Here is a 24,154-nt window from a genome sequence, read left to right as displayed (position 1 = left end):
AAAATTACTAAAAAAACAAATTGTATCTAAATTGTCTAAATTGACTTACACAATAATAAGATTCAATTTATATATTTTTTTAAGTTCGAAATAAGACTTAAACTTGCAACTTCTAAATGAATATGTAGAGACTATGTCATTTGAGTTATAACTCGTTAGCTAATTTATATTTACTTTTATGTTATTTAACTATTTTACCTATACATATATACTATTATTTTAGATGAACTTGATCTTATCTATACCACATTTGAGCTATACATTATTCAAATTAAATTGATTTTTAAAATAGAAGCACAAAAAGGTAATATATATATCTTTTTTGGTAGATTAACAACAAAAAAGAAAAGATAATAACACTATGAAATACAACCAATTTTCTCGTTTAATAAACAAAGATCTTATTATTTAAAAAGGTGTTTGTATTTTTTAAAAGCATAATTTTTTATATTAATATTTATTATAATATTTTTAATTTTTAAAAATTATTTTACTAAATATATTTATTATTTTCATTTATTAAAATCATTTTTAATTCAATTTATTCAATATAAATACTATAATATTTAAAAAATTATCTTTTAAAAATTATTTTTTATAAATTATTTTTAAAAAATAAAAATTTACCAAATTCAACTAGGTCAAAGTGGTTAATTTTAAAAAATAAAAACTTTCCCTATTCAAATTAAGTCAAAGTCAACAAAGATTTTATTTTTAATCTAAGTTTGTTCACAAATTTCTAATACCCTTGTACCCTACTTATTTAATTGGTCTTTTAAACAATATTATTCAGCTTTCACACTTTCTGCAATTCCATGTTCTGACTTCTGAGAGAACCACCTCGGAATCACAAAAAAATGTCTTTCAATTCGATTCTGTGGTGTCATCCAAAACTGATTCTTCTCACTGCTTTGTTACTGTTTGCTTCTTCTCTCTGCACTTCTGCAAGTGAAGGTGAACTTGTTGGAACAACGGTTTCTGGTGGCAACTTCTTCACCGTTTCCAGCTTCAGCTACCCTGAGACGACTATCAAGCCCTTTGATTTGCGCTATATCCGAGGTTTATGAATCAATTGGCATTGACCCTTTTGTTCATATGCTATGAATTGTTATGTTTTTGTTACTCATGAAGCTTTTTGATGGGTCAAAATTGGTTTTTTGAACTATACTTTCACTTTGTGAAATAAAAAGCTTCTCTTTTATGCTATATGAATTTCTGTGGTGGTGGTGTTGTTTCTCCTTAAGAAGCATTGTTCCAGTGTGAATTTTGATGTGTCAAAATTGGATTTTTAACTATACTTTGATACTTTCTTTCTGTGTGACAAAAGTTTCTCTTTTATGCTATGAATTTCTGTGTTGTTGTTGTTGTTGCTCATGAAGTGTTTGCTAGTGTAAATTATGATGGGTCGAAATTGGACTTTTGAAGTATACTTGAATTTGTGTGATAGTATTTTCTCTTTAAGTTCATCTTTCTTTTCTGTTGATGTTTTATAGTGGTATATAGTTCCTAGTCTTCAAATTGTTGTTGGTTTTGAACTCTGAGGAATTGGGTAGTTGTTTAATTATGCAATTTTCATGTTTGATCTTTCTATGACAAGGGTTTAAGGTAAAAGTTAAACCCTTTTGATCATATGAGTGTTTTGGTTTTCTGGTAACTTTTGTGTAAGTTGACATTGAAGAAGTAGATGAATATTTTGATGGCAATAGCCTATCATTGTGGGGCCATTGAGTCAATTTTTGCCTTGATGATTTGTTGATATAGTTCTGATTGTAAGTTTGTGATAGTTGATTTGTGATCATTGTGCTGCCTCATTTTTGTGCCTCTTTCTCTTTACCTACCTACCATTGCTTAGTTATTCAAGAATCAAATGTATGTATGGATAGGTTTAAAACCACTGGCACTTCTTATAATGTTGTGTTTATATCTAACTTCTGTAACATTTTTCAATTCTAATGTTTTAGTGATTCAATTTGGTATAAGATACTAAGCACTGTTAATTTGGAGGAATAAAATCTTTGTTAGACTTATCGATGATCTGACTGACTTGTCTCTTGATGGTTTCTTATGTTGCAGTTGATATACCGCCATCGTTTTCTGCTGTGTCCATAGCATTGAACTCAGATGTAGATCTTGTAAGTGTATCTGTAACTTATTTATTTATTTTTTTAGATGTTTTACATAGGAGCACCTTAGAACCCTAGCATTGGTATTCAGTATTGGTGGATCTTGCTGGGGAGCCATTTCTTTTAGATTAAATTAATGTCATTTGCTTCTATTTTGACATTGATTTTAGTCTTATTCTGCCTCATATGGCATGATCCGGAGATGCTAATGGTTTAGTTCTGATGAAACTCAGATGTTCTTAATTATTGTTTCAGGATCTTTCAAGGGTCGATCGAATTCCAAAAAGCTCACTGCCAATAATATGTTTCAGAGATGGCAGCCCTCCTCTGCCAGATGCCTTAAACACAACTCTGAAAGATTCAGTTGTCTCAGGTAGAAGCCCATATCGAAACATATTCTAATAAATCTGTTTTCTAAGGTTAAAATTTGAGTATATAAGTTCTATGTAAAATTTGTTTGAGGGATGTTTTTCAAATTGTTAGAAGATTTTCTATCCTACAATACGATCAACAGCAATTGTTCTTGTTCTCCGTATTCTTGACCACGAAAAAGGATCAAGTACTCTTTCTACCTGTAAAATAATTAGTTCCACGTTATAATTACATCTTGTTTTTGTTGTTTCTTCAGGAATAAATGATCTTGATGTGGAGCAGTGCTTTCCTATGCAGAAGAATATCACTATGAGATTGACAAATGAACAGGTATTTTCATTCATTTCTTTATTCTCTTATGTTGGTATTATACCTTCAAGGTCGGTGTTTTCTTTCCTGCATCCTATAAAGCTCACAAGTGATTTTACTTATTGATGTATAGACCGTAAACACGAATTATTGTTTAGATATCTGCAGGCGCTTGGTACATTGGTCTATTCAATGGCATTGGAGCGACAAGAACACAATCAAAGATGGTACAGTTTATTATTCAAATATTACTTTTATCATGAAGAACTCTGAATATTTCGAGTATACCTTGTTACTTGCTGCCATATTTCTTTTCCTTTCGGTTCTGCCTTGTTGAGTTGAATTTAGTTGTCATCTTTAGTCAAATAAGAATTATGTCAAATTGTCAATACATACTTCCTAACTCCTCTATGCTTGACTCATTCTATTCCTATCAAAGTACCAATCCACTGGCTGCATATGTATGAATAATATTACTTCTTTGTCTTTGCAGATTAACCGAGGCTCATCATACTCCTTCATTGCTAATATAAGTGTGGAAGCATGCACGAATTCAATGATGAAGGGGGTGTTCTGTAATAGTACAGTCTATCCACTTTCATGCACATCGTCCAATGTCTTTAAATATTATGATTTGGATGCTACAGAGGTGAAGAAGCCGATGATGGAAAATGCTCTGACCTGCAAAAATAACTTCGAAACTTCGTGTGTTCAGGAAGGCGTACCACAGTTCTATTCTTTGGATATAACAAATATGGCAGAAGAATTGACCATTACAGCAGCAAATATCAGATTCAACTCTACATCTTCAAATAGCACTTCTAGTGCAGATGATTTGAAGTTAATGTGTTATGCTCGCCATGGTGCAATTCCTTCAGAGACTTCACATGATTATTCCAGTGATTTGAGTAAATCCCCTCTTGTTATTCGTGCTCCACAGATTGGTCGTCTATACATTAGTATATTACCGGTTAATCTGGCAAAAACATTAGATGGAACTCAGGATGGCAATGCCAGAGTTTGCTATTCAATGGAAACACAAGTGGTTCAGTGCCCTCTTGGTAAAGCTGGACCGAATTGCACAATGGATAGCTACACACTTCAGGTAGTATTAATTGCAAGATGTTACTCTTTGATATAATTCCTTTTTTGTTGTCCCTTAAAGTATTTCTTTTTCTTTTTTCCAAGAAATTAAAGATTAATTCCAAATCATGTCAGAAGAATACCATGAAGCTAAACAGTTGAAGTTTTTCAAATATTTAATTCAAGAACATCTTGCAACAGAATCAGTTCTATATCTTAATGCTTGAATGTATTTTCTTGCGTGAATAGTTTATTGAAAAAATAATATTGGTTGTCTGCAGACAGTCCTAAGTAGAATTCCAATGCCATTCGAATCATATTATTTACCAGTTGGTGAGGTAGAAATGGCAGAGTCGGCAAATTTTCCTCTTGAGCCACTTTCAAACAACACAATGAACCAAGGAGGAACTGATAACATTTGGACTTACTTTATTTTGGACATTCCTCGTGGTGCAGCCGGACGAAATATTCATGTACGGCTATCCTCAGATGTGAAGATTAATTATGAATTTTATGCTCGATTTGGTGGATTACCTTCTCTTGAGAGTTGGGACTATTATTATGCTAACAAGACAAGGAAGAGCGATGAATCGGCGTTTTTCATGCTATATAGTTCAAAAGATGACAATGTTGATTTTTACATTATTTATGCTAGAGAAGGAACATGGGGTTTTGGTTTAAGACATCTTAATGCAAGTGGCAATTCTTTGAAAGCACAAACTGCCATGTCTATTTCACTTGAAGGATGCCCGAAACATTGCTCTTCTCATGGTGATTGTAGATATTCTTTTGATGCTAGCGGATTGACATCATATAGGTATATGTTAAACCCTTTCTGTTTATCTAATTTATCATCCCTATTTACCTCTCATTTGTTTTGCTAAATTTTGTGCAAAGAATCAGATGCTAAGTTTCATAGTTTATTGGATTGATTGTTTTGTTCTGGTTTCCAATTTCCTTGATATTTTTCTTACAAATTGTTTTTACTTCTTGTCCTCAGCTTCTGCTCTTGTGATCGGAACCACGGGGGCTTTGACTGTAGCGTTGAAATTGTATCGCATAAAGGTAAATCATTCTAAGTGGTGCTTCTTGTAAGTGTATTAGTTCAAACCATGTAGTTAATAAACATATTTCTGGTCAATCATCTTTTTTGTTTACTTTTCTATTCACCGAGATTGACATGAATGTTTATTTAACATATTATGTAAATGTATTTTTTATTCGTTGAGTAGTTTAGTTTGGAAACTTCATTCCAAATATATTAATCTAAAGCTTGAGAATGTTTTTCTTGCTTGTTTCCAATTCAGTTTGTTAAATATAAATTTCCTGTTGAGTTTCAATTCAGTTTGTTATATATTTTTGTTCTTAAAACTTAGTTACTAAAATTTTTGCAGGGCACATAGTGCAATCGATTTTTCTCATTGCATCGAATGCAGCAGCAATGCTTCCTGCCTATTGGGCCCTTCGGCAGAAGGTGGTTCTTTATTCTTTACTTTATTTAAACTAACGTAGACACAGCTTTGATTCACCGTTAGTACTCGTATTGTTGAATGAGAGAGCATTTCATCTAAATTTTCGACGAATAAAGTGACTTATTGTATGGACGATGATGCGACCCTTTATGCAGGCATATGCAGAATGGATTTTGTTCACTTCGAGTGGAATTTCGAGTGCGATTTATCATGCATGTGATGTAGGCACTTGGTGTCCCTTGACCTATAATGTTCTTCAGGTTACTGCTCTGCCTTCATTCTCTCTTTTCCTCATTTTCTTAAATTTTAGTTTTGTTTTCAAACCATGAAAGCAAACGATGTTATTAGATTGGATTGACAAACATAACATTTAAGTCTCCTATGTAATCGTTTTGAGCTTCAATAATCCTATACAATCTGACATCTGAGTTTCTGATAGGATTTGTGTTCCTAATTGGATGAATTATGCTGTCCGAGCTTAAATTTTTCGCTGTTTTAAACATTGTTATTTCAGTTCATGGACTTTTGGCTTTCTTTCATGGCCGTGGTTAGCACTTTCGTGTACTTAGCCTCGATCAATGAAACACATAAGAGGGCAATCCACACAGCTGTTGCTATCTTTACTGCACTCATGGCCGCAACCAAGGCAACCAGGTACTCTCAATGTTGACGAAAACAACTTCGACTTTGACGCGTGCATGCATTTGCTGATCGAAGCTTTTAAGCTCTTTTTAGTTTGTTCATGTTTATCTTACATTGATTGTGATTTCGATTGCGACAGATCTTCGAATATTGTTCTTGTGTTTGTGCTCGGAGCTATTGGTCTTCTAATCGGCTGGTTGATAGAGGTCTCATCAAAGTATAGGTCCCTTTCATTTTCTTTCAGATTCTCACCAAGTTTCCCTCAAAGGTGAGAACAAAACTACAAATACAAATACTAGTATTGAGTATAATACGATACGATACGATTCATAAGTACAGCCATTCTATGAAAATTTCTCACAAGGTTAAAATGTTTGAAGTAGCAGTAATTAATGCAGATATTCGCGAGTAAAAACGTATTTGTGTATCCTAGATGGTATATTTGTCTATTCACATAATCGTTATTGAAAAACTGTAACAGTGAGGTTCTGTTGCAGCTTGTTAACTATAAAGGATTGGCTCTATAAGCTTGTCATGTCGCTTTGGAGGCGGTTCCATTGGGGTTTCGCATTGGCCGGTTTCATCGCATTAGCCATGGCAGCAACAAGCTGGGTACTTGAAACCAGTTCAACCTACTGGATATGGCATAGGTACTTATTTTCAACCTTCTTTTCGTCGTTGTTTCTCTGCTCTTCGCCAACTAACATTCGCGCTTTATAACCGTTTTTGCAGCTTTTGGCATGTCACAATATACACATCATCTTTCTTCTTTCTTTGCTCAAAAGCAAGTAATGTGGATGCAGAGGAGGATCAGCTACCTACGACGGAAAACTATGCGCTGGCTCGCCGGGACTCGTTTTCGAGAAGCGAGTCTTAAAATTTTGGTTGACACAAACATGATAGGGGAATTGGAATCAGAAATCAAAACTGAAGTGAACATTGAGGCAAAAAATGAGAGCAAGTTATCAACAACAGGTCATAGCCTCTTGTAAATTCTTTACCTCACAACAAAGTTTTGAGTTTATCATGAGATTAAATCTTAGGATTTAAAATTCATGTATAAGGTTTATTGGAAAAATTGTATAGAGAACTAATCTTAGATATATATTTTTTTAGTTTTGATTTTTACCCCTCATATGACACTTACCATTAGGAATTTAGAATTTTTATATATATTTTTTCATAGCAGTAAATATTTGAGGCTTAAGGCATGAGTTTGTATAGTGAAATATTCCATTTTCATATTGGAAGATACTTCTATTTAACATTTATGCTTAAGCATTCTCAATGAAAAACTCTAAGACAAACCAAATGTTGGGTCTTAAAATATACACTATGCTTCTATTACATTATTAGATTGTTTACTTTGATTTCTAGCATTGACTTGTATTATTTTTAACCAATCCATTATGAAAGGAGTTAAATTTTATATAAATAGGAGTTCATTTTTATAACCATTATTGATTGAGTAGATAATAATATAATATACAAAATACTGAATTAATGATAATAAATCCTATTCTTTGAAAGTTGTTGGATGGTACTTAAGTATCAAAGTAGGTATGCTTAAAGTAACACGACCAAGTTGATAGAGACTTGTTTTCTTGTCCTATAAAAAATTAAAAATAGAGTACAAGCATGGCATTGAGAAGAATTTTAATATGCTTTTTATATACTAGTTTTCATTGGTATTTAGGGGTGAGCACGGATAGCGGGTACCCGATTACCTGTCCGAACCGAATCGAACTAATTAAATTGGTACTAAAACCAACGGGTAATTGGGTCCAACCCAAACCAAACTGATGACTTTTGTTAGTGATTGGTTCGGGTATCGGTTTTAGGGGTACGGAACTCGAACTAACCCGCAAACTTGATCATATATTAATTAAATAAAAAAATTAAAAAATATATATGACTTTTCTATTAGATAATGATTATTCATTGTTAATATTTTTGGATTTTAATGAGTTTAGTTTTTAATGTATTTGGTGTTTAACATGCTTGGATTATTTTTATTGATGTTACATGTTTATTGTACTTGTTGAATTTTTAAGATGAAAATTTGATTTTTTTTTATAAATGTCAATGTCATCGGGTACCCAATTATCCGAATCGAACCAATCCGTTTTTAATCGATTTGGTTAATCGGTTTGGTTTTGTTCGGATACATATACAAAAAAAACACAAATTCAAACCAAACCAAACCAATTACATTTTGATCGGTTTGCTTCTAATTTTATCATAAATCCGAACCAAACCGACCCGTGCTCACCCTATTGGTATTGTTACATAATTTAAGGGCAATTAAAAAGTGTTAGGAGAATAATATCTTTTTATCAATATTAATTAATATTTTGAGTTATCACTTTATTTTTAAACTAGGATTTACAATTTATAATTTAGTATAAAAATATTTTTGTTAACCAATTGTTAACAAAGATAAATTTTTATTAGTCATGTAGTACTTCTCTATTACTTATTATCTAAGAACTTTACAAAATTTAATTTTAACTATATTCTTCTTTTTTTCTTTTTATCTTTCCACATATGCTTATTAATAATCCATGTTTAAGACCTGTGGTTGTAATTTCTCTCAACAAAAATATTTTTTATTCTAAGAATTTGAACTGAATAATTGAGAAAAGATGAATTTGTTTATCACTTGACCAATTTTAGCTAGCCATTTTATCTTTATTTTATTTTGTTTTATTTTTTGAGAGATAAGATATGTTGAAATGACACTAATGAGTAATGACCTAACATTGAATGAAGCTTTTATCCAACTAATGAAGCATATTTTAAGAACATAATAATAAAAATATTTTGAATTCTTAGTTTATTCAATGTATTAAAATTTTTAGTAAATTATTTCTTTTTATAATATTCTTAAGATGTGTTCCTAGGACATATGTTAGAAAGATCCAATAATTAATTAGTAAAAGTTAGGATTAACTAAATTGAACTGAATAATTAACTAACAATAACCCTATTAAGACTTAGCAAAACCAACAAGGTTCAACACTAAGTTGAATGAGATTTATTTTAAAATTTAGAGTTGGAACTTGGAAGTACAAGTTGCTTAGCAATGTTTCTTTCTTTATATCATTAATGAATAAGAGAGGGTGATATAAATGAAAAACATGATAGATTGATAGCGTTCATTTTCTGCCACACAAATACAATAGAAATGTGATAATACAACCATGTTAGTCAATGCACCATGTACTTGGTGTTGGTACGAGCAAGTGGCCAATTTGTTTCTGAAGAATATAAATGCCATTAATGTAACCCATTATTTATTTCTTCCTTGATCCCATAGAAGAGCAAGGAATTCATGGGTAAGTGGTAAGTGTGTATTTGGTTTGCGTTTTTATTTTTTTATTTTTTATTTTTATTTTTATTTTTTTTTTGGATTTTGTGATGAAAAAAATAAAAAAGGTGAAAACAAAAAATGCCAAATTCAAAAAATAGAAAATATTAAAAATAAAAACGCAAACCAAAAGTATCTTAAGATCATGTACTGATGTTAGTTTTGTTTGTATTTTTATTATTGTTGATTAGTATTTTTTATATTTTATGAATAAAAAGGAAAAACAATAAAAATAAATAATTTCTTTTATTTTTTATAAAATTAAAAACACTATAATAAAATAGAAATAAAATAAACGATTAATCTCTTGTAAAGATCAAGATATAGGTTAATGAAATGCTTCATTTTATGAAACTGTGAAAATAATAATTCTCACAATTTCTTGTTAATATACTCCATTATATTAGGATAGAAAATTAAAGGAAGAATGATAGTACAACCAACACTTAACTAAGACAAAGTGTTTGGAACTTGTTCTCTTCAGACAAGAAAATCTCGCATGAGAATCTTAAATGATGAAAAAAAATGTTAGAAGAGTTCTATTTGACTTAGATATAACTATTTCCTATTTCTTTTATCTATCACTTTAAAATGATAAATTCGTTCAATCAATATTTATATATAAATTACATTGAAATATATTAGAGAAATAAAAATATATTAGAAAAATATTAGGGGCTAACTACTGCTAACATCTTTTATTAATATTAACCAATATTTTTTGTTCAAGTTTTATTTGAAGGCGTTTATTCAACTAATTCGTTTATTCAAGTTTTGCAGGAAGAGAATTTGAATGAGGAGCTTCTGCGATTCAAGTTTACCAAGGAGGTATGGAAAGGTCTAGTTCCGCCTCGTGTGGAGCTGTTTGCATGGTTTGTTTTGGTAGGCCAGGTCAACACAAAGGACAGACTAAGTAGACTGAGAATCCTACAACAAAATGATGTGATGTGCGTGCTGTGCAAGAAAGATGTTGAAAATATACAACATTTGTTTATTACATGTGAGTTCTCTTGGCAAGTGTGGTGTGTTTGGACAAACATGGATTGTCCCTGATACGTTGAAGGAGCACTTTGAAAGTTGGAGATCCGTGCCAATGAAAAAAGAGAGGCCCAAGAATTGGCTAGTTGGGTTCTTCTCAGTTATATGGATTATCTAGTTACGCAGGAACGATGCCATATTTTAGAGTAAGACAACAAGGATTGGTGACTGTGTGGAGCAATCATTCTCATGTGCTAATGAATGGTGTTGTAAATAACTCATGTTGTTGATGGCTATGTCAGAGATGACATATGAGTTATTATGTTTGTTGTCGCTCCTGTAACTGACTACAATGCTCCACTTTAGTGTTGAGCTCTTACTTTAAAATTTAATTTATAATATCAGAATTAGCTAAATATTAATAAAAAATAATAAATTTTATTTATCATGTAGTATTGCTCATTGATATAAAGATCTATTTAATATTCGCAATGACAAATAAAAGGAACTTAGAAGAATTACAATAGACATATTTAATTGTAAATGGAATTATATCCTATGTGAAAATGCAACAATCAAATCTCCCACCAGCAATAGAAGCTAAGATAAAGAAATATATTTAATTCAAAATAATAATAGAAAATATCCACCCCAAAAAAAAATAGTAATAATAATACACAATCAATCAAGGAGGGAGGCAACTTTTTGTCTGAGTGTGCTTCCTAGTTCCTATATACAGAAACAAAAATTCTTATGAACAGATTTGACAAAATATGAACTCTAACTACACATGCCACTGTGGTCCAAAAGGGACCTTCCCAAAGATGCTGAAATTGCTAGATCATAACACAAAAGAATGGTTTTCCCCTCTGGTTATATGATTTGGCATTAACTTGCACTCTCTGATGCAAGTGCTTCATGTTGTTTCTGTAGCCTCATCATGCCTGAGATGAATATTTAGCATTCTCAGTCTCTTATTGAAGAGCTCCTCTGGGAAGTAGAAGAAAACGAGCGAAAATCTGAGGCTGATAGCTCCCTGTAATCCTTGCGGATCGTCCAAAGGATCTCGGCGCATCTCTTCATGTTAGGCCTGTTTTGTCTCCGAGGTGCCAAACACTGCAATGCTAGTTCAAGAATCTTTTCAAGTGCAAGTGTATTTGCCGCAGTTTGATCAAGTCTTGGATCCAAGACAGTGGTAGCTTCTCCATCCACAAATTTCTTCATAGCCTGCACTTATGGCAAACTAGTTAGCATTGAAGAATCAATTAATTAATCTCTCTGTCCAATAATAAGTACAAGTGACAAACTGATAAAAGTGACGCATCTAAAATTCATATATTTGTATATAAATTATGTTCAGATACAGTAATGTTTGGTTTTACCAATTTTGTTAATTTGACACTTATTATTGGATTAGCATAGAAGTGATTGCTTTTTATGCAGTTATGAACAATGTTGAGAAGTTTTAAGAAAAAAGAATTCGGATAATCTTAAAGTGAGGAAGTGAAAGATTATTCATCCTGAAAAAATATGGTAGGATTCATGTAATATATCAGATTGAAGAATTAATAAGCCATTACTTTCTTACTTAAGAAAAGATATCACTTAAGAAGATTCAAATGCAGAAAAGAAGAGGTGGATGAAGGATATAAGTATGACACACCCATTTTGCAGTTATTCGCTCTCTGAGTTCGAATTTCGGTTCAATGGGACGTCTCCCAGTGATGAGTTCAACAAGCAAAACACCAAATGAATACACATCACTCTTTTCAGTCAGTTGATATGTTTTCAGGTATTCAGGGTCCAAGTAGCCCGCTGTTCCTTTAACTTGGGTGGATACATGAGTCATGCCGGAGTCACTATCTGGTGCTTGTTTTGCAAAACCAAAATCTGCTATCTTAGCTCGAAAATTTTCGGTCAGCAGAATGTTGGAAGACTTAACGTCTCTATGAATGATAGGATGATCTGCATAAAACCTCTGTCATCAAGGACTAACCACAATGCAGTTTGCCAAGACTGAAAATGATTTGAATGATGTCAAAACAATGTACCTATATACATATGAAGATAGGTGATGGCATGAGCTACATCAATTGCAATGTCTAGACGTGTAGGAAGGTCAAGAACTTTTCCGTGAATGCCTGCAATGATCATCTCTAATCGAGTTAAATCCTAAATCTTAAAATCCCAAACGCACAAAATAGCAACAACAACAAAAAATTAATAATAATAATAAAAGGAGGCTAAATAAACGTACAATCCAAATGTTCTCTTAGGTTTCCATTTGGAACATGCTCCACAACAACAATTCTTTCATCCCCTTCCTCTAAATATCCATAGAACTTGACCAAGTTCAAATGTTCAACCCTTGATAGTGTTTGTATCTCACTCTGGAACTCTACACCCAAATGCTTCTCATATAGACTCTACAAAGCAATGCAATTAATCATTAACTGTCAGATGGTTACATGATCAGACATTAACCAATCAGATGATTAGGCTATGAAAACAACATCTAAACAACCTTCTTTGCGCGCTTTACTGCAACCACTGTTCCATCCAAGAGTTTGGCCTTGTAGACAGTACCAAAACCACCTTGGCCAATCTTGAAAGAAGAGGAGAAGTTTCTTGTGGCTTTCTGGATTTCCTCCATGGTGAATTTTACAGTGCCAGGCTCTTTATTTATGCTGATGTTGATGCCTCGATTCGAGCCACGCCCTTTCTGACTACTAGCTCTCGAAACATCCGATGCAACTAAGAAACACATTGAACAGCTTATAATAATTCACTTGCTACACTCAAAATCCACAATGTTGATGATAATATAGAACTTACTAAACATAAATTTAACCAATCACTTCCTTGCAATCTTAACCATACATTGATGCAAACAAAAGAAAAAGAGATTGGGATTGCAGAATCTATATTCTCTAAATACAGAAAAGCCCTGAATTTGAGAAATTGAACTTCAATAAATTTTCAGTCTCTTATCAAATTAAAATAGCTGAACCAAACTGCCATTGTGAAGTCTCAACTGAAAGCAAGATTTTGCAGTGTAACAACAATTGCGACCATATCAATCATTTTTGTTTTTGGTTATCAACTGTGATACAAATTCACAGTTATTACAACACAATTCTAACTGCAACCTGAAATTAAAATTATGGAAACAAAAATCAGCACTAAAAATCCAAATTTTAACAAGTTTTCTTTAACATTTTCTCAGCATCCAAACACTATCCACAACAAAAAAAGGGAAAAATTTTCATCGCACCAGATCCAAAACAAAACACTACCAATTTCCATTACCGAAAATATCAGATTCTTTGCTAAACAAAAAAGAAAATGAATTTTTCCAACAAATTAAATGGCAGCAAAATTGAGTAAGAAAAAATCAAACTACTACCAGATGGAGCTTTGAACTCTTCAGAATCCCCGAAGCTCTTGGAGCTTCTGATGGTGGCTTCCGGCGGCGCGAAGCAGGCGGTGAAGATTCCTGCTACAGACCTAGCGGCGGAGGAGACCGAATTCCGGCCACCGGAGGCGGTGGAGGAAGAGGTTGACTTGGCGCTGACCTCAGAAGACGCGTATCCGGGAGAATATCCACCGCGGTCCGGCGTGCTCCGGTAGTCGGAGCTGGAGTTCCGGCGACCTTTCATGGCGTGTGTTTGTTAGAGGGAGAGAAAATGGGCGCGCAGCTGAAGACTTTTAGAGAGAGAAAGTGAAAGAGAGAAATTTTAACGTATCAACGACTTAGCGTCTTTTAGAATTTAAAAGGTAGTTGACGCTATCGTGCGCCGTGGAAAATTTTCTGCTTTCTATTTATAGCATTTTTGAATTGTATATTTATTATATAGAAAATATATAAATATAATAATATTATTATGCACGGTTGAGTCTATATATGCTTAGAAATGAAAGGGATATATCTCAAAACTTAAAGCTATCTTTTTCTTGATTGGGTGTGGTTGGAAGAATTAGAGAAGGAATGTGTTCCAAAAAATAATTTTACATAGATAGAGATATTTTTGCTGTCAACTATTTAACACCTTATATTTAGAGAAATTTACAATATTTTTTTTTATCATTTTATTAAATATAATGAATAAGTACTTATTATAAGTTTGACTAATTTTATTCTGAATGTATCTAAAATTAAATTAAAGTATGAATTGAAATTTGTTAGTGTTTGAGAAAATTTCAATTTTAAAAAGTCGACAATGATTGAAAAGTCAAGAATATATCACAATAATTGAAAAGTAAAGTAAAGCAACTTTTCATGCATCAAATATATAAAGTGATGAACTGTATATGCTATAAACTATAGAGACAAACCTTTGATGAGTGTCTATTTTGGTCTTTCAAGAATACAAAGAACAAAATATACTTTTTTATAAATAAACCAAGTTAATAAGAAATTTCCATGCCGTGATGATAGAATTTTTTATGCATTTATTAAAACAATATGAACGATTAATGGTTTTTGCTAGTGTTCAACCCTCTCATTTTCTAGGTTGTTAACAAAAAGTGCCGGGGCATTAAATATTAAAGAGTTTGAAGAATTTTAAATTAGACTTTGCGGATTTAAAAATGAACATATATTCTTCATTTCATTGTGCTAGTCTAGTATTCAAAGTCAAAAACCTTAACTTGTTTTTAAAATGCAAAAATCTTGTAATTCTAGATTCTTTCAGTGTGATAATTAGTATACAAGTTGAATAATTTGACTGATTTCACACCTTATTTTTATATTGGTATAAACTTAAAAAAAATCAACGGAAATTGGAAGACAATAAAAGTAAAACAATATTAAATTATAAATGACAAGATCACATGATATACTTTTCGCAGACTAAGAGAATCCATCATATAATTGACTAGAAAACATTCAATGTTTTTTTTTTTAAATTTTTTGGGTTGATTATATATGAATAGAAGAGTACACTAAGGTGAAAAATGTAGCCAATGACATAAATAAGATATATACTTATCCAATGTCTAAACATTTTAAATAATATAATAAGAAAAAAAATTTTTTTAAACAAATATAGTAGTTACATTATATTTAAGAGTTAGAGAAATAACCAACACATTTGAGTCTCATTTTTATTAATTATTTTATGTCATATGCATTTTATGATTTTGCACGGATGCGCACAAACTCTAAGCAAAAAAATAATGGATTTTTTTATTAGACATAAAAAAACAAAAAACATAGATTTATATTTATATAAATGAAAAAACTTGTGTTACTAACAATGGAAATTACTTTATTTTTGTGTCATATATGTTTCCAAGGGATTATGAAAGCTGTTGCACCTACCTTTGATTAGAAGTTAACTAAATTAACTGTTTCATGCTTGGTAAGATGTAGATTATCATAGCTTTAACATATAAGTAACACTACTTCAGCTAGCTTCAATAATGATGTTAATCATTATCATGCCTTTGAAGTTTGAATTGTAAATTTAACAAAAGAAAAAAAGAAAAGAAAAAGAAAAAGCCTACAATTCGAGTTTGATACAACCCTTGCATTAGATATTGAAACTCATTTGTTTAGCATGTTGGTTCAAATTTCAAAGTTCAAACATGACTGCCATTGATAACCAAACAACCATCTTATGTTCCTATCTTTGAAGCAAAACATTGAATTGAATAATCCAACAACTCCACATGTAGTGTGGATATGTTACACATCAGTCATTAATTTAAACCAGTGTAGATACCAATTAAAATGAAAGCTGAAATCAGAAAATACTACTGCTTCCCAACACATTAATCCAGTTTACATCTCCATATATATATATATATATATATATAGATATACATGTGCAATGAAATCTCTAACATCTGTGAACTTTTTACCTGCAAAAGATGGCAAAAACAGAAGGGAAAAAATTGTTAAATTATTTTGAAGCTTCACTTTTCATTTCAGGCAAGACAATAAGCTTTATTTTCTTTTAGCCTATTACTCAAGGCTGAAAACCGCATCATGTTCTGTTATATTGTAAAAAAAAATTAAAAGAAGATTAAAGAATAGAAGAAAAGGAAACCAGGAAAACCATATTAAAGAATGTCTCTACTGTTTGGCAAAAGTTTTAATTTTACCTAAAATATTTTCAAAGGATTTCAATTTATCTCTTTGCTAAAATTTTGAATGATTGATGGTAAATAGCATCTTAACAGAAAGTGGAATCTATAGATTTGAAAAACAGAAAAAGAATCAAATTGGAGTTACTATATGGCAATAGCAATAAGTTCATCATAAGTCTCAAATAGTGACAAAGGTAGAAACACAATTTTAAGCCTATAACTAAATCAAGCATTCATAGCATTTTTCTTTTTTCCAATAGAACAGGAAAAGTAAATTCTAGAATGGAATGGAGTGGTGTAAATTTACCAACCTGAAGCAAAAATATTGTATAAGATGAAATCTCCACCATTGGGCACTTTTACTTCATTACAATCTACCTGCAGAAGATGGATAAAAACAGTAAATTTCATTTATCGATTATGTAAAGAAATTCTCAAATGTCGGATACACTGTATATATATATAAGAATGACCTTTTTTGAGAATAACAGAGGATATTTCTTTTGAGTACAACTACAAAGTGAGAGGTTTCCCAATGAGTGAAAAAAAAAATGCAAATTTATATCAGTCCAAGTAGTTAATAATGTGTAAAGAAAGAGGGAGGTATTTTCTTTTGAGGAAAAGGAAATTGATGCATGTATAATTGAATTGTGGTGGCATAAGAACCGTGAAGTTAGATAATTACCTGCTCAGAAATCTCTATTCAGGAAAGTTTCTTGCGATTGACTTCAATGGTTGGGATGTGGGAAATTTTGGGCCAGATTAGTTTATGCTTGTTCTCGCAGTGTTCTCCCAGCAAACCACATTGTTCAATTTGAAGTAGCAAGAGAGAGAGAGGCAGTGTTTCTCCTTCAATATGCTCCAGCCTCGGACACCAATCAATGTGTAGTTGTTGGAGGGAGGTGAGGCGGAGAAGCTCGTTGCACTCCAATGTCTCCAGATTATGGAAGAAGCATATCTGAAGAGTGGTAAGGGAGGGAAGGTGAGGCAGCGAACCCACCTCTGGGTATGACTTTATGTTCTTACACTCCCTCCCTTTAATGGTAAGATGAGTGAGGGCGTGCAAGTTGCCCATCCATGATAGATCCCTCATTTGTTGCTCGCCAATTCCCACACGAAGCCCTTTCAAGTTAGGCGGCAAACCACCCTCTGCCAACCTGCAAATGTTTGGGCAATGATATATCAGGAGAGAGTGTAAACTTGGGAGTCGACTCTTCATATCACGTGGTAATGCCTCCAACTTTGAGCAGAATACGAGGTTGAGATGAGTCAAGTTGGGTGCAGCCAGTCCTTCTCCTGCTAATGACACTAATTCGGGACATTCAGATATGGTGAGACTTTGAAGAGCAGCGTGTGGTGCCTCTGACATTGACACTGATTCCAGATTCTCACACTCTCTTATCTCCAAATTGTTGAGATTGGGAAAGACATCCAACGACAAGGATACAATAGACGGACACCCTGAAATACGTAGATGGTTGATGGTGGTTGCATTAAATGATTGAGATGGCCTTACTGATAAAGCATCCCCACCACCTACCATCTCATCACACCTTCCTTCTTCATCTTCCCGCAAACAACAAACCCTTCTCCACAATATGTTGTTAAGCATATCTCCGGTTAACATTGGACAATTTCTTATTTCAAGTGTCCTAAGCCGAGGAAAAGCTTCTGGGTGAGGTACGTGCCACTCCTCCCAGCATGGCATGTTATCAAACACCAATTCCTCGAGTGAAGGAAACGGTGCAATAGGCGAGGAATGATGATCGCTGTCATTCTTGTAAAACTCATCACCAATACGCTTGAGCTGATCAAAACCTTCAATGCGCAGGGACTTTAGAGATGGCAGTTGTCCAAGTGAAGGCAGCATGAAGCAATTCTTGCAAGACATTAGAGATACTTTTGTCATATTGTTGTAAGAATAGTGCCCCACCCAATCTGGAAATCTTTCGCCCTTGTATCCCTTTATTGTCAACTCTTTCAAGCCATTGTGCGGTTGCAAGTTATGGAGTATATCCCTCAAAGTCTCTATCTTTGAAACCATTTTATTACCTGAAGACCATTCCAACAATAACTTGTCAATGTGGTTCTTCTCCAACATCCTTGCACTCCTTGCTTGGCTCACATCAACAACATTCTCCAACTTCTTAATCTCAAATGATCCTTCAAGATTTGGGAGCCCTCCGAATTCCTGTATTCCATTGTCTTCGTGCTTGCCCACCGCAAAGTAATCTAAAATAGGCATGTGTTTCAATTTGCTTATTCCTCTAGGCATTTCTTCCAAAGAAGTTTTTCTAAGATCAAGATGCTGTAAATTCACAAGTTTATGCATGCCATTGGGCAACATGGTCAGGAAACGACATTGATACAAGATTAATGTTTGTAGATTATACAAGTTGCACAACGATTCCGGCAACCTACCAATGCTACACCCTGAGAGATTCAAATAGCGTAGATGAATCAATTTACCTATTGAATCAGGTAATACATAAAGTTGACCAAAGGATAAAACTCTCAAGTATTTCAACTTTGATGCTCTGCTTTTCTTGCTTAACAAATCATCGATATACAAAGATGTCCTCAAATATTCTGGTTTCATATCGGACTTAAAGACTTTTGAGCTTGTATGATCAAACCATCGATATGGCACATGTGACAAATGACGAGTGAGAGCCTTCTTCTTTTCTTGTTCACCAAGCTCTTCTAGTCTACAATAGAAGTCTCCAGCAAGGAATATTGCCAAGTCATGCAAGAGATCATGCATCACGTACCTATCACGACGATACTCAGCTGGTTTAAAAAATAACCTTGAAGCTAATTCTTCAAAACACTCAGAACCGACCTCTTCTAAACTCTCTCCTCTCTTTGGCAGCCTTAAAAGATCTTCAGCCATCCACAGCAAAACTAGTTCATTTTTCTCAAACTCATGATCTTTGGGAAACAAGGAACAATAAACGAAACAACGCTTCAAGTAAGGAGGTAGCTGGAAGTAGCTTATTAACAATGCTGGAATAATTTTACTATCTTTCATGGGAAAAACTATTTTTCATAGGAAAGTCCCAGATGGCACTCCTTAAAACAGCTTTCCATTCTTCAGCATCGTTCTTTCCTTGCAACAAGCGCCCAAGTGTTTCTACAGCTAATGGCAAGCCCTTACACTTGTTGACAATCTGTCTACCGATATCCTCTAGCATTGGGTTCCCATTTGACTCCGGAAAACATGCATTGGCTGCAAACAATAACCAACAAGAATCTTGCGACAACTCATTAAGAAAGTAGGAGGGACATGTTTGAACTACTGAAGCAACCTTTTGATTGCGGGTTGTTAGAAGAATTGTACTACCCTTAGCCCCATAGTGAAAAGGAGTTATAAATTGCTCCCACTTATCGGCATCTTCGCTCCAGACATCGTCTAGAACAATAAAGAACTTCTTTCCCGACAAGTTGTTCTTCAATTCATTTTGAAGCGAATTTAAACTCCCAAGGGTACAAGGTGTTTTAGTAATCTCCTCAATGGTTTTCTTTGTAATATCAGCAACATCAAATGTTTCAGAGATGCAGACCCATGCTTTGATGAGATCAATTCCTTCCACGACACTGTACGCCCATTTGGCTAAGGTTGTTTTACCAACCCCACCCAAACCAACAATAGGAATCACAGATAACTTAGATTCACTGTTGTCATTTATTATTTTGATTAAAGATTGTTGATCATCCTCCCTGCCATATATCTTCCCTTTCATCAGACATGTGGTTTCTCGCCATGATGACGATGATGATGATGACAAGTTATTATCCTTGGTAGTCTTTTGAAGACCAAGGATATCTTTTTGCCTTACAAGAAATTCTATTCTTGAAACCACCCCTTCCATGTTATCTACCATCTTCCTATGTCGGTTGAGGAAGAAACTAGGCAACAAAGAATGTACCTCCTTTTCAGTGGCGGCTTTGGTGAGTAGCGCGTCCAGAAAGTCATCAGCATCATAAACAGCATCTCTCAGACAGTTGAGCCAATCCCTCACACGATCGTCGCCCACTTGCTTGTACTCAGCATCATCAAGCACAACTTCAGCAGCGAGCAGAGAAATCTTCAGCCTTTCAACTAAGTCAGAGCCAAGCTTCTTTCCCAAAACCAAGTTGACCACATCCTCTCTAAGGGACTTGTTAATGACAATGCTAATGAATCCAGAGAGCAAAGCTCCACCAACAACTTTACCAGCCATGATGATATGATCTCAACAACAGCAAAGTGAATGGATTTTGTTCAGAGAAAGGCAAGAGAACAATGGTTGCAGGATAGTGAACTTTTAAGAGTTTTTCTCAATCATGTAGTGTATGAAAAGGAGGTGTCAAAGATTCCTTAGCAACAAGACATGGTATCGGTCTCCGAGATAACTTAAAATAATTCTAAGTAGTGGAGTTCCTAGCTGGCTTTGTACTAACTCTTCATTTTTAAATTCTTGTTTGAAAGATGCAACAGATTACTTGGCAATAGAATTATTCGGACCTTGTTGAATGTCTTATGCTTACTTTGTTTGCAACTTTAAATTTTTGTTTTCTTAAATTATTTAGTTTCATAATAATGGTTTTTGCTTTAAATCTTAATAATCGAAATGAACAATTTCTTTATTTGTATTTTTCTCATAAAGAAACCAAAACGGTAATTGGAGAGAGGCTAACAAATCGTTGTGATCTCCATTTCTAACTCAATTCTATATAGTTCCTTTTATTTTGTTCAACTTAGTAATTATACATTTATTATATTTAATATTAATCAATTATTCGAAAAAAAGAAGGAACATTCCCCTGCACACCTTGGTAATAAAATAATTTAAGGTTCATTATTCAAAGACATTGGTTTCACGCCATAATTTGTTACCAAAAAGACGAAGGCAGTTGACTCAGGGTCTCCGTATGGTACCATAAAAAAATTGTGTTAGTGGAGTGTCTTGCTGGCTCTTAATTATAACACTATACTTTTAGTTTTTAATTGTTGTTTTGGAAGGTGCAAAGTAATTGCATAATACCTTTAATCGTGTCCTAGCAAACTTTTTAACAACCAATGGAAATGTAGTCTTTGTGGAAATTTTGTATTACAAAAAACATCACCATGATTCATGAGCTGTTTGTCGCTCATGCTAAAATAATGATGCTCATGCTGAAATATAAAGTTAACTTTCTTAATACTGTAGAACAGCTACATATTCAATGAAGAAACAACAAAGGATTTGTTTGGTTTGGGGGTAAAAATAAGAGATAACTTACCTAAATGATTGGTTAGTTGGTTTAATAGGGATTATAAAAGGAGTTAAGGAGGTATTACTCTGGCATTACACATTGATTGATAAATTTTTAGTAGAATTGTGTTTGGATAAACTCATTTTGTGTACAAAGCACAACAAAAAGTTTTTAATAAAATCCTTGTTGATACAACTCTAGAAAAATCAAAAGTATTTCCCAAAATTGAGGAGTTGTAAAATATGCCCAATAAGTTGTAGATCATGATCTATATACCATTTACAAATTCAAACCGTTTTCTTCTTTCAATGGACTAAGCAACATTTTTACAGTAGCATAAATCTGAAAAACTTTGGGGTGTGCCTTATCACTAGACACAAATGAATGAACTTGATTACCAACCTGTATCCAGCTACAACCTGGGAATTTAGCAACATTCTTGTCCCTCATGGTTTTTCGAACTCTTTCAGCATCAAGCCAGTGATTATGAGAAGCATAGATGTTAGCCATGACAGCATAGTTTCACAATCTTCTCTGGCTCTATGGCAAAAAGCTTTCCTGCTGCCAATTTAGCCAGTTCTATATTTTCATGCAGTTTACAAGACCCAATGAATGCTCCAAACATGTTTGATTCAGCTTGAATTGGAATTGATTTCAAGAATTCAAAGGCTTCGTTTATGAAACCATGTCTTCCAAGGAGATCAATAAGGCAAGTATAGTGATCTGAATCAGGAATAATATGATACACATCTGTCATTAATTTGAAGTAGTGCAGTCCTGCGTTCACGAATCCACAATGCACACAAGCAGAGAGAATGCCAAGAAAAGAAATCCGGTCAGGTTTTATGCTGCAAGATAGCATCTTCTCAAACATCTCAGTTGCTTTTTTGCCAAGACCATGGAATGCATATGCATTTATCAGTGAAGTGTATGTAACAAGATCAGGTTCTAACATCAATCTGAAGCATTTGAATGCATTGGTTATGTTACCACACTTGGAGTATGCAGTAATCAAAGAATTGGAAACAGATACAAATTCTTGAAATGATAGCTTAACTGCTAAGGCATGAGCTTGCTGAGTTTCAGTTATGGCAGAAGCATAGCCACACGAGCTAAGAACGCTGGAAATAGTGAGTTCATCCGGGAAAAATCCTTCGAGTAACATATCTCTGAGAATCTTCATAACATCAATCACTTCACCACAATTTCCACACCCAACAATCACGGTATTCCATGCCACAACATTTCGAATCGCCATCCTGTCAAATACTCTCTTTGCATCAATTACATCTTCATTTTTTGCGTACATATTGATTAATGCACTCGCCACTAGAATATCGGATTCAAATGACAGTTTCAGAATAAGACTATGAGCTTGCTTTCCAAAATCATAATATTCGAAAATATCACATATACTTAGCAGGCTGCTAAAAGTGAATTCGTCGCCATTAGCACCATCCGATCTCATTGAGTTGAAAATGCTAAAGGCCTCTTCTGGTAAACAATTCAGGGCATAACAAGAAATCATGACAATCAACATAACCAAATCTCTACGTGTAACAGCACAAAAAACCATCCTTGAATTCTCAACCAAACCAAATTTTGCATAAAAATCAACCAAAGCACTACCTACAAAACAATCCAAATCAAGTCCTCTTTTCATTGCAAAACAGTGCAGTTGTACTCCAATTTCGATATCATGAAGCTTTGCACATACACCAATCAAAGCATTCAATGTTATATCATCCGGAGCCACCTTTTCGAACAACATCCGCTTGAAATAAGAAAACCCCAGATAAGGATTCAAGAAATTTTCATTTCCACATCCAACAACGCCACGGATCACGATATTCCACGAGATCACATTTCTCCCAGGCAATTCATCAAACAGTTTCAGTGCATCTTTGGTTTCGTTGCATTTAAGGTATATACTCAAGATCTGATTTTGCAATGACAGAACATGACAAAAACCAAACTTTATCAAATGGGCATGCAACTGTTTCCCTTCAGGGAGAAAAGCCCTTATAGCAGCAACTTTGAGGGCTTTAGCACAAAACAAATGAACAATTTCAGGGTCCCTGAAGTTGGGTTCATTAGGAATTGGAACAAAAGCTTTGAGTCTGCTAAGGGAATGATTACATGGATGTGGTTCATGAGAATAGTTGCTGAAGCATTGAGTTACAAATGAGAAAAGTGTTGGAGGGAAAAGGAACTGTTTTTTGAAATGGGATTTGAAGATCATAGGATAAAAAGATAAAAACATTATATATATATATATATATATTTTTTCTAAAACTACCAAAAGTACTAAAGTGAAAGTCATTTGTGTTCCTCAAATTTTTTTAATCTTTCAATCGGAGAATTCGATTTCTCATCTCCCGAAAATTGGAAGATCTGATTTCTACGTCTCAAATTAAACGAGTAAATGGTCAAATTAGTTCTTGAAAAATCACTCGTTCTCTGAATTGGTCTCC

At 33.6% G+C, this 24,154-nt stretch overlaps 4 protein-coding genes and 1 pseudogene across 4 annotated transcripts; 1 reads left to right on the top strand and 4 right to left on the bottom strand.

Moving 5' to 3' along the window:
- The first annotated feature begins 796 nt into the window (after positions 1–796).
- On the top strand, positions 797–7,239 carry LOC107472719 (uncharacterized). Its single transcript, XM_016092241.3, has 14 exons — positions 797–1,059; positions 2,074–2,132; positions 2,379–2,496; positions 2,752–2,825; positions 2,963–3,031; positions 3,298–3,909; positions 4,169–4,704; positions 4,888–4,952; positions 5,282–5,361; positions 5,515–5,619; positions 5,874–6,013; positions 6,141–6,269; positions 6,499–6,651; positions 6,734–7,239. Exons 1-14 carry the CDS (start codon positions 858–860, stop codon positions 6,876–6,878), a joined length of 2,487 nt encoding a protein of 828 aa, XP_015947727.1. The 5' UTR covers positions 797–857; the 3' UTR covers positions 6,879–7,239.
- Positions 7,240–10,867: 3,628 nt separating this feature from the next.
- Positions 10,868–14,105, bottom strand: LOC107472721 (calmodulin-binding receptor-like cytoplasmic kinase 2). The gene is made up of 6 exons (XM_016092243.3): positions 13,756–14,105; positions 12,874–13,103; positions 12,607–12,775; positions 12,401–12,490; positions 12,013–12,314; positions 10,868–11,576 (listed from the first exon to the last, which is right to left on the bottom strand). The coding sequence occupies exons 1-6, from the start codon at positions 14,006–14,008 to the stop codon at positions 11,316–11,318; spliced, it is 1,305 nt and encodes a 434-aa protein (XP_015947729.1). The 5' UTR covers positions 14,009–14,105; the 3' UTR covers positions 10,868–11,315.
- Positions 14,106–17,145: 3,040 nt separating this feature from the next.
- Positions 17,146–19,335, bottom strand: LOC127739706 (putative disease resistance protein At3g14460). Its single transcript, XM_052257206.1, has one exon. It carries the CDS (start codon positions 19,333–19,335, stop codon positions 17,146–17,148), a length of 2,190 nt encoding a protein of 729 aa, XP_052113166.1.
- A 127-nt stretch (positions 19,336–19,462) lies between these two features.
- LOC127744797 (putative disease resistance RPP13-like protein 1) lies at positions 19,463–21,004 on the bottom strand. The gene is made up of 2 exons (XM_052257205.1): positions 19,762–21,004; positions 19,463–19,677 (listed from the first exon to the last, which is right to left on the bottom strand). The coding sequence occupies exons 1-2, from the start codon at positions 20,663–20,665 to the stop codon at positions 19,463–19,465; spliced, it is 1,119 nt and encodes a 372-aa protein (XP_052113165.1). The 5' UTR covers positions 20,666–21,004.
- Positions 21,005–21,959: 955 nt separating this feature from the next.
- Positions 21,960–23,922, bottom strand: LOC127744727 (pentatricopeptide repeat-containing protein At2g46050, mitochondrial-like; annotated as a pseudogene).
- Positions 23,923–24,154: the final 232 nt, after the last annotated feature.

This window comes from Arachis duranensis, chromosome 2 (assembly GCF_000817695.3).
Source record: "Arachis duranensis cultivar V14167 chromosome 2, aradu.V14167.gnm2.J7QH, whole genome shotgun sequence".
Classification (NCBI taxonomy): Eukaryota; Viridiplantae; Streptophyta; class Magnoliopsida; order Fabales; family Fabaceae; genus Arachis; species Arachis duranensis.
Note: the sequence above shows the minus strand (reverse complement) of the source record. Positions and strands in the feature narration are given on the sequence as shown.

What these genes read in the sequence shown, in the direction of transcription:
- LOC127739706 (XM_052257206.1), bottom strand. Translation starts at nt 19,335, where the DNA reads ATGGCTGAAGATCTTTTAAGGCTGCCAAAGAGAGGAGAGAGTTTAGAA.
- LOC107472721 (XM_016092243.3), bottom strand. Translation starts at nt 14,008, where the DNA reads ATGAAAGGTCGCCGGAACTCCAGCTCCGACTACCGGAGCACGCCGGAC. An exon ending in CAGTAAAGCGCGCAAAGAAG is followed by an intron (nt 12,776 to 12,873) that starts GTTGTTTAGATG and finishes ATTGCTTTGTAG; the next exon opens with AGTCTATATGAGAAGCATTT. An exon ending in AGCGAATAACTGCAAAATGG is followed by an intron (nt 11,577 to 12,012) that starts GTGTGTCATACT and finishes CCATAAGTGCAG; the next exon opens with GCTATGAAGAAATTTGTGGA.
- LOC127744797 (XM_052257205.1), bottom strand. Translation starts at nt 20,665, where the DNA reads ATGGCTGGTAAAGTTGTTGGTGGAGCTTTGCTCTCTGGATTCATTAGC. An exon ending in TACAATTCTTCTAACAACCC is followed by an intron (nt 19,678 to 19,761) that starts GCAATCAAAAGG and finishes GTTGGTTATTGT; the next exon opens with TTGCAGCCAATGCATGTTTT.
- LOC107472719 (XM_016092241.3), top strand. Translation starts at nt 858, where the DNA reads ATGTCTTTCAATTCGATTCTGTGGTGTCATCCAAAACTGATTCTTCTC. An exon ending in GCCGCAACCAAGGCAACCAG is followed by an intron (nt 6,014 to 6,140) that starts GTACTCTCAATG and finishes CGATTGCGACAG; the next exon opens with ATCTTCGAATATTGTTCTTG. An exon ending in ACCTACTGGATATGGCATAG is followed by an intron (nt 6,652 to 6,733) that starts GTACTTATTTTC and finishes CCGTTTTTGCAG; the next exon opens with CTTTTGGCATGTCACAATAT.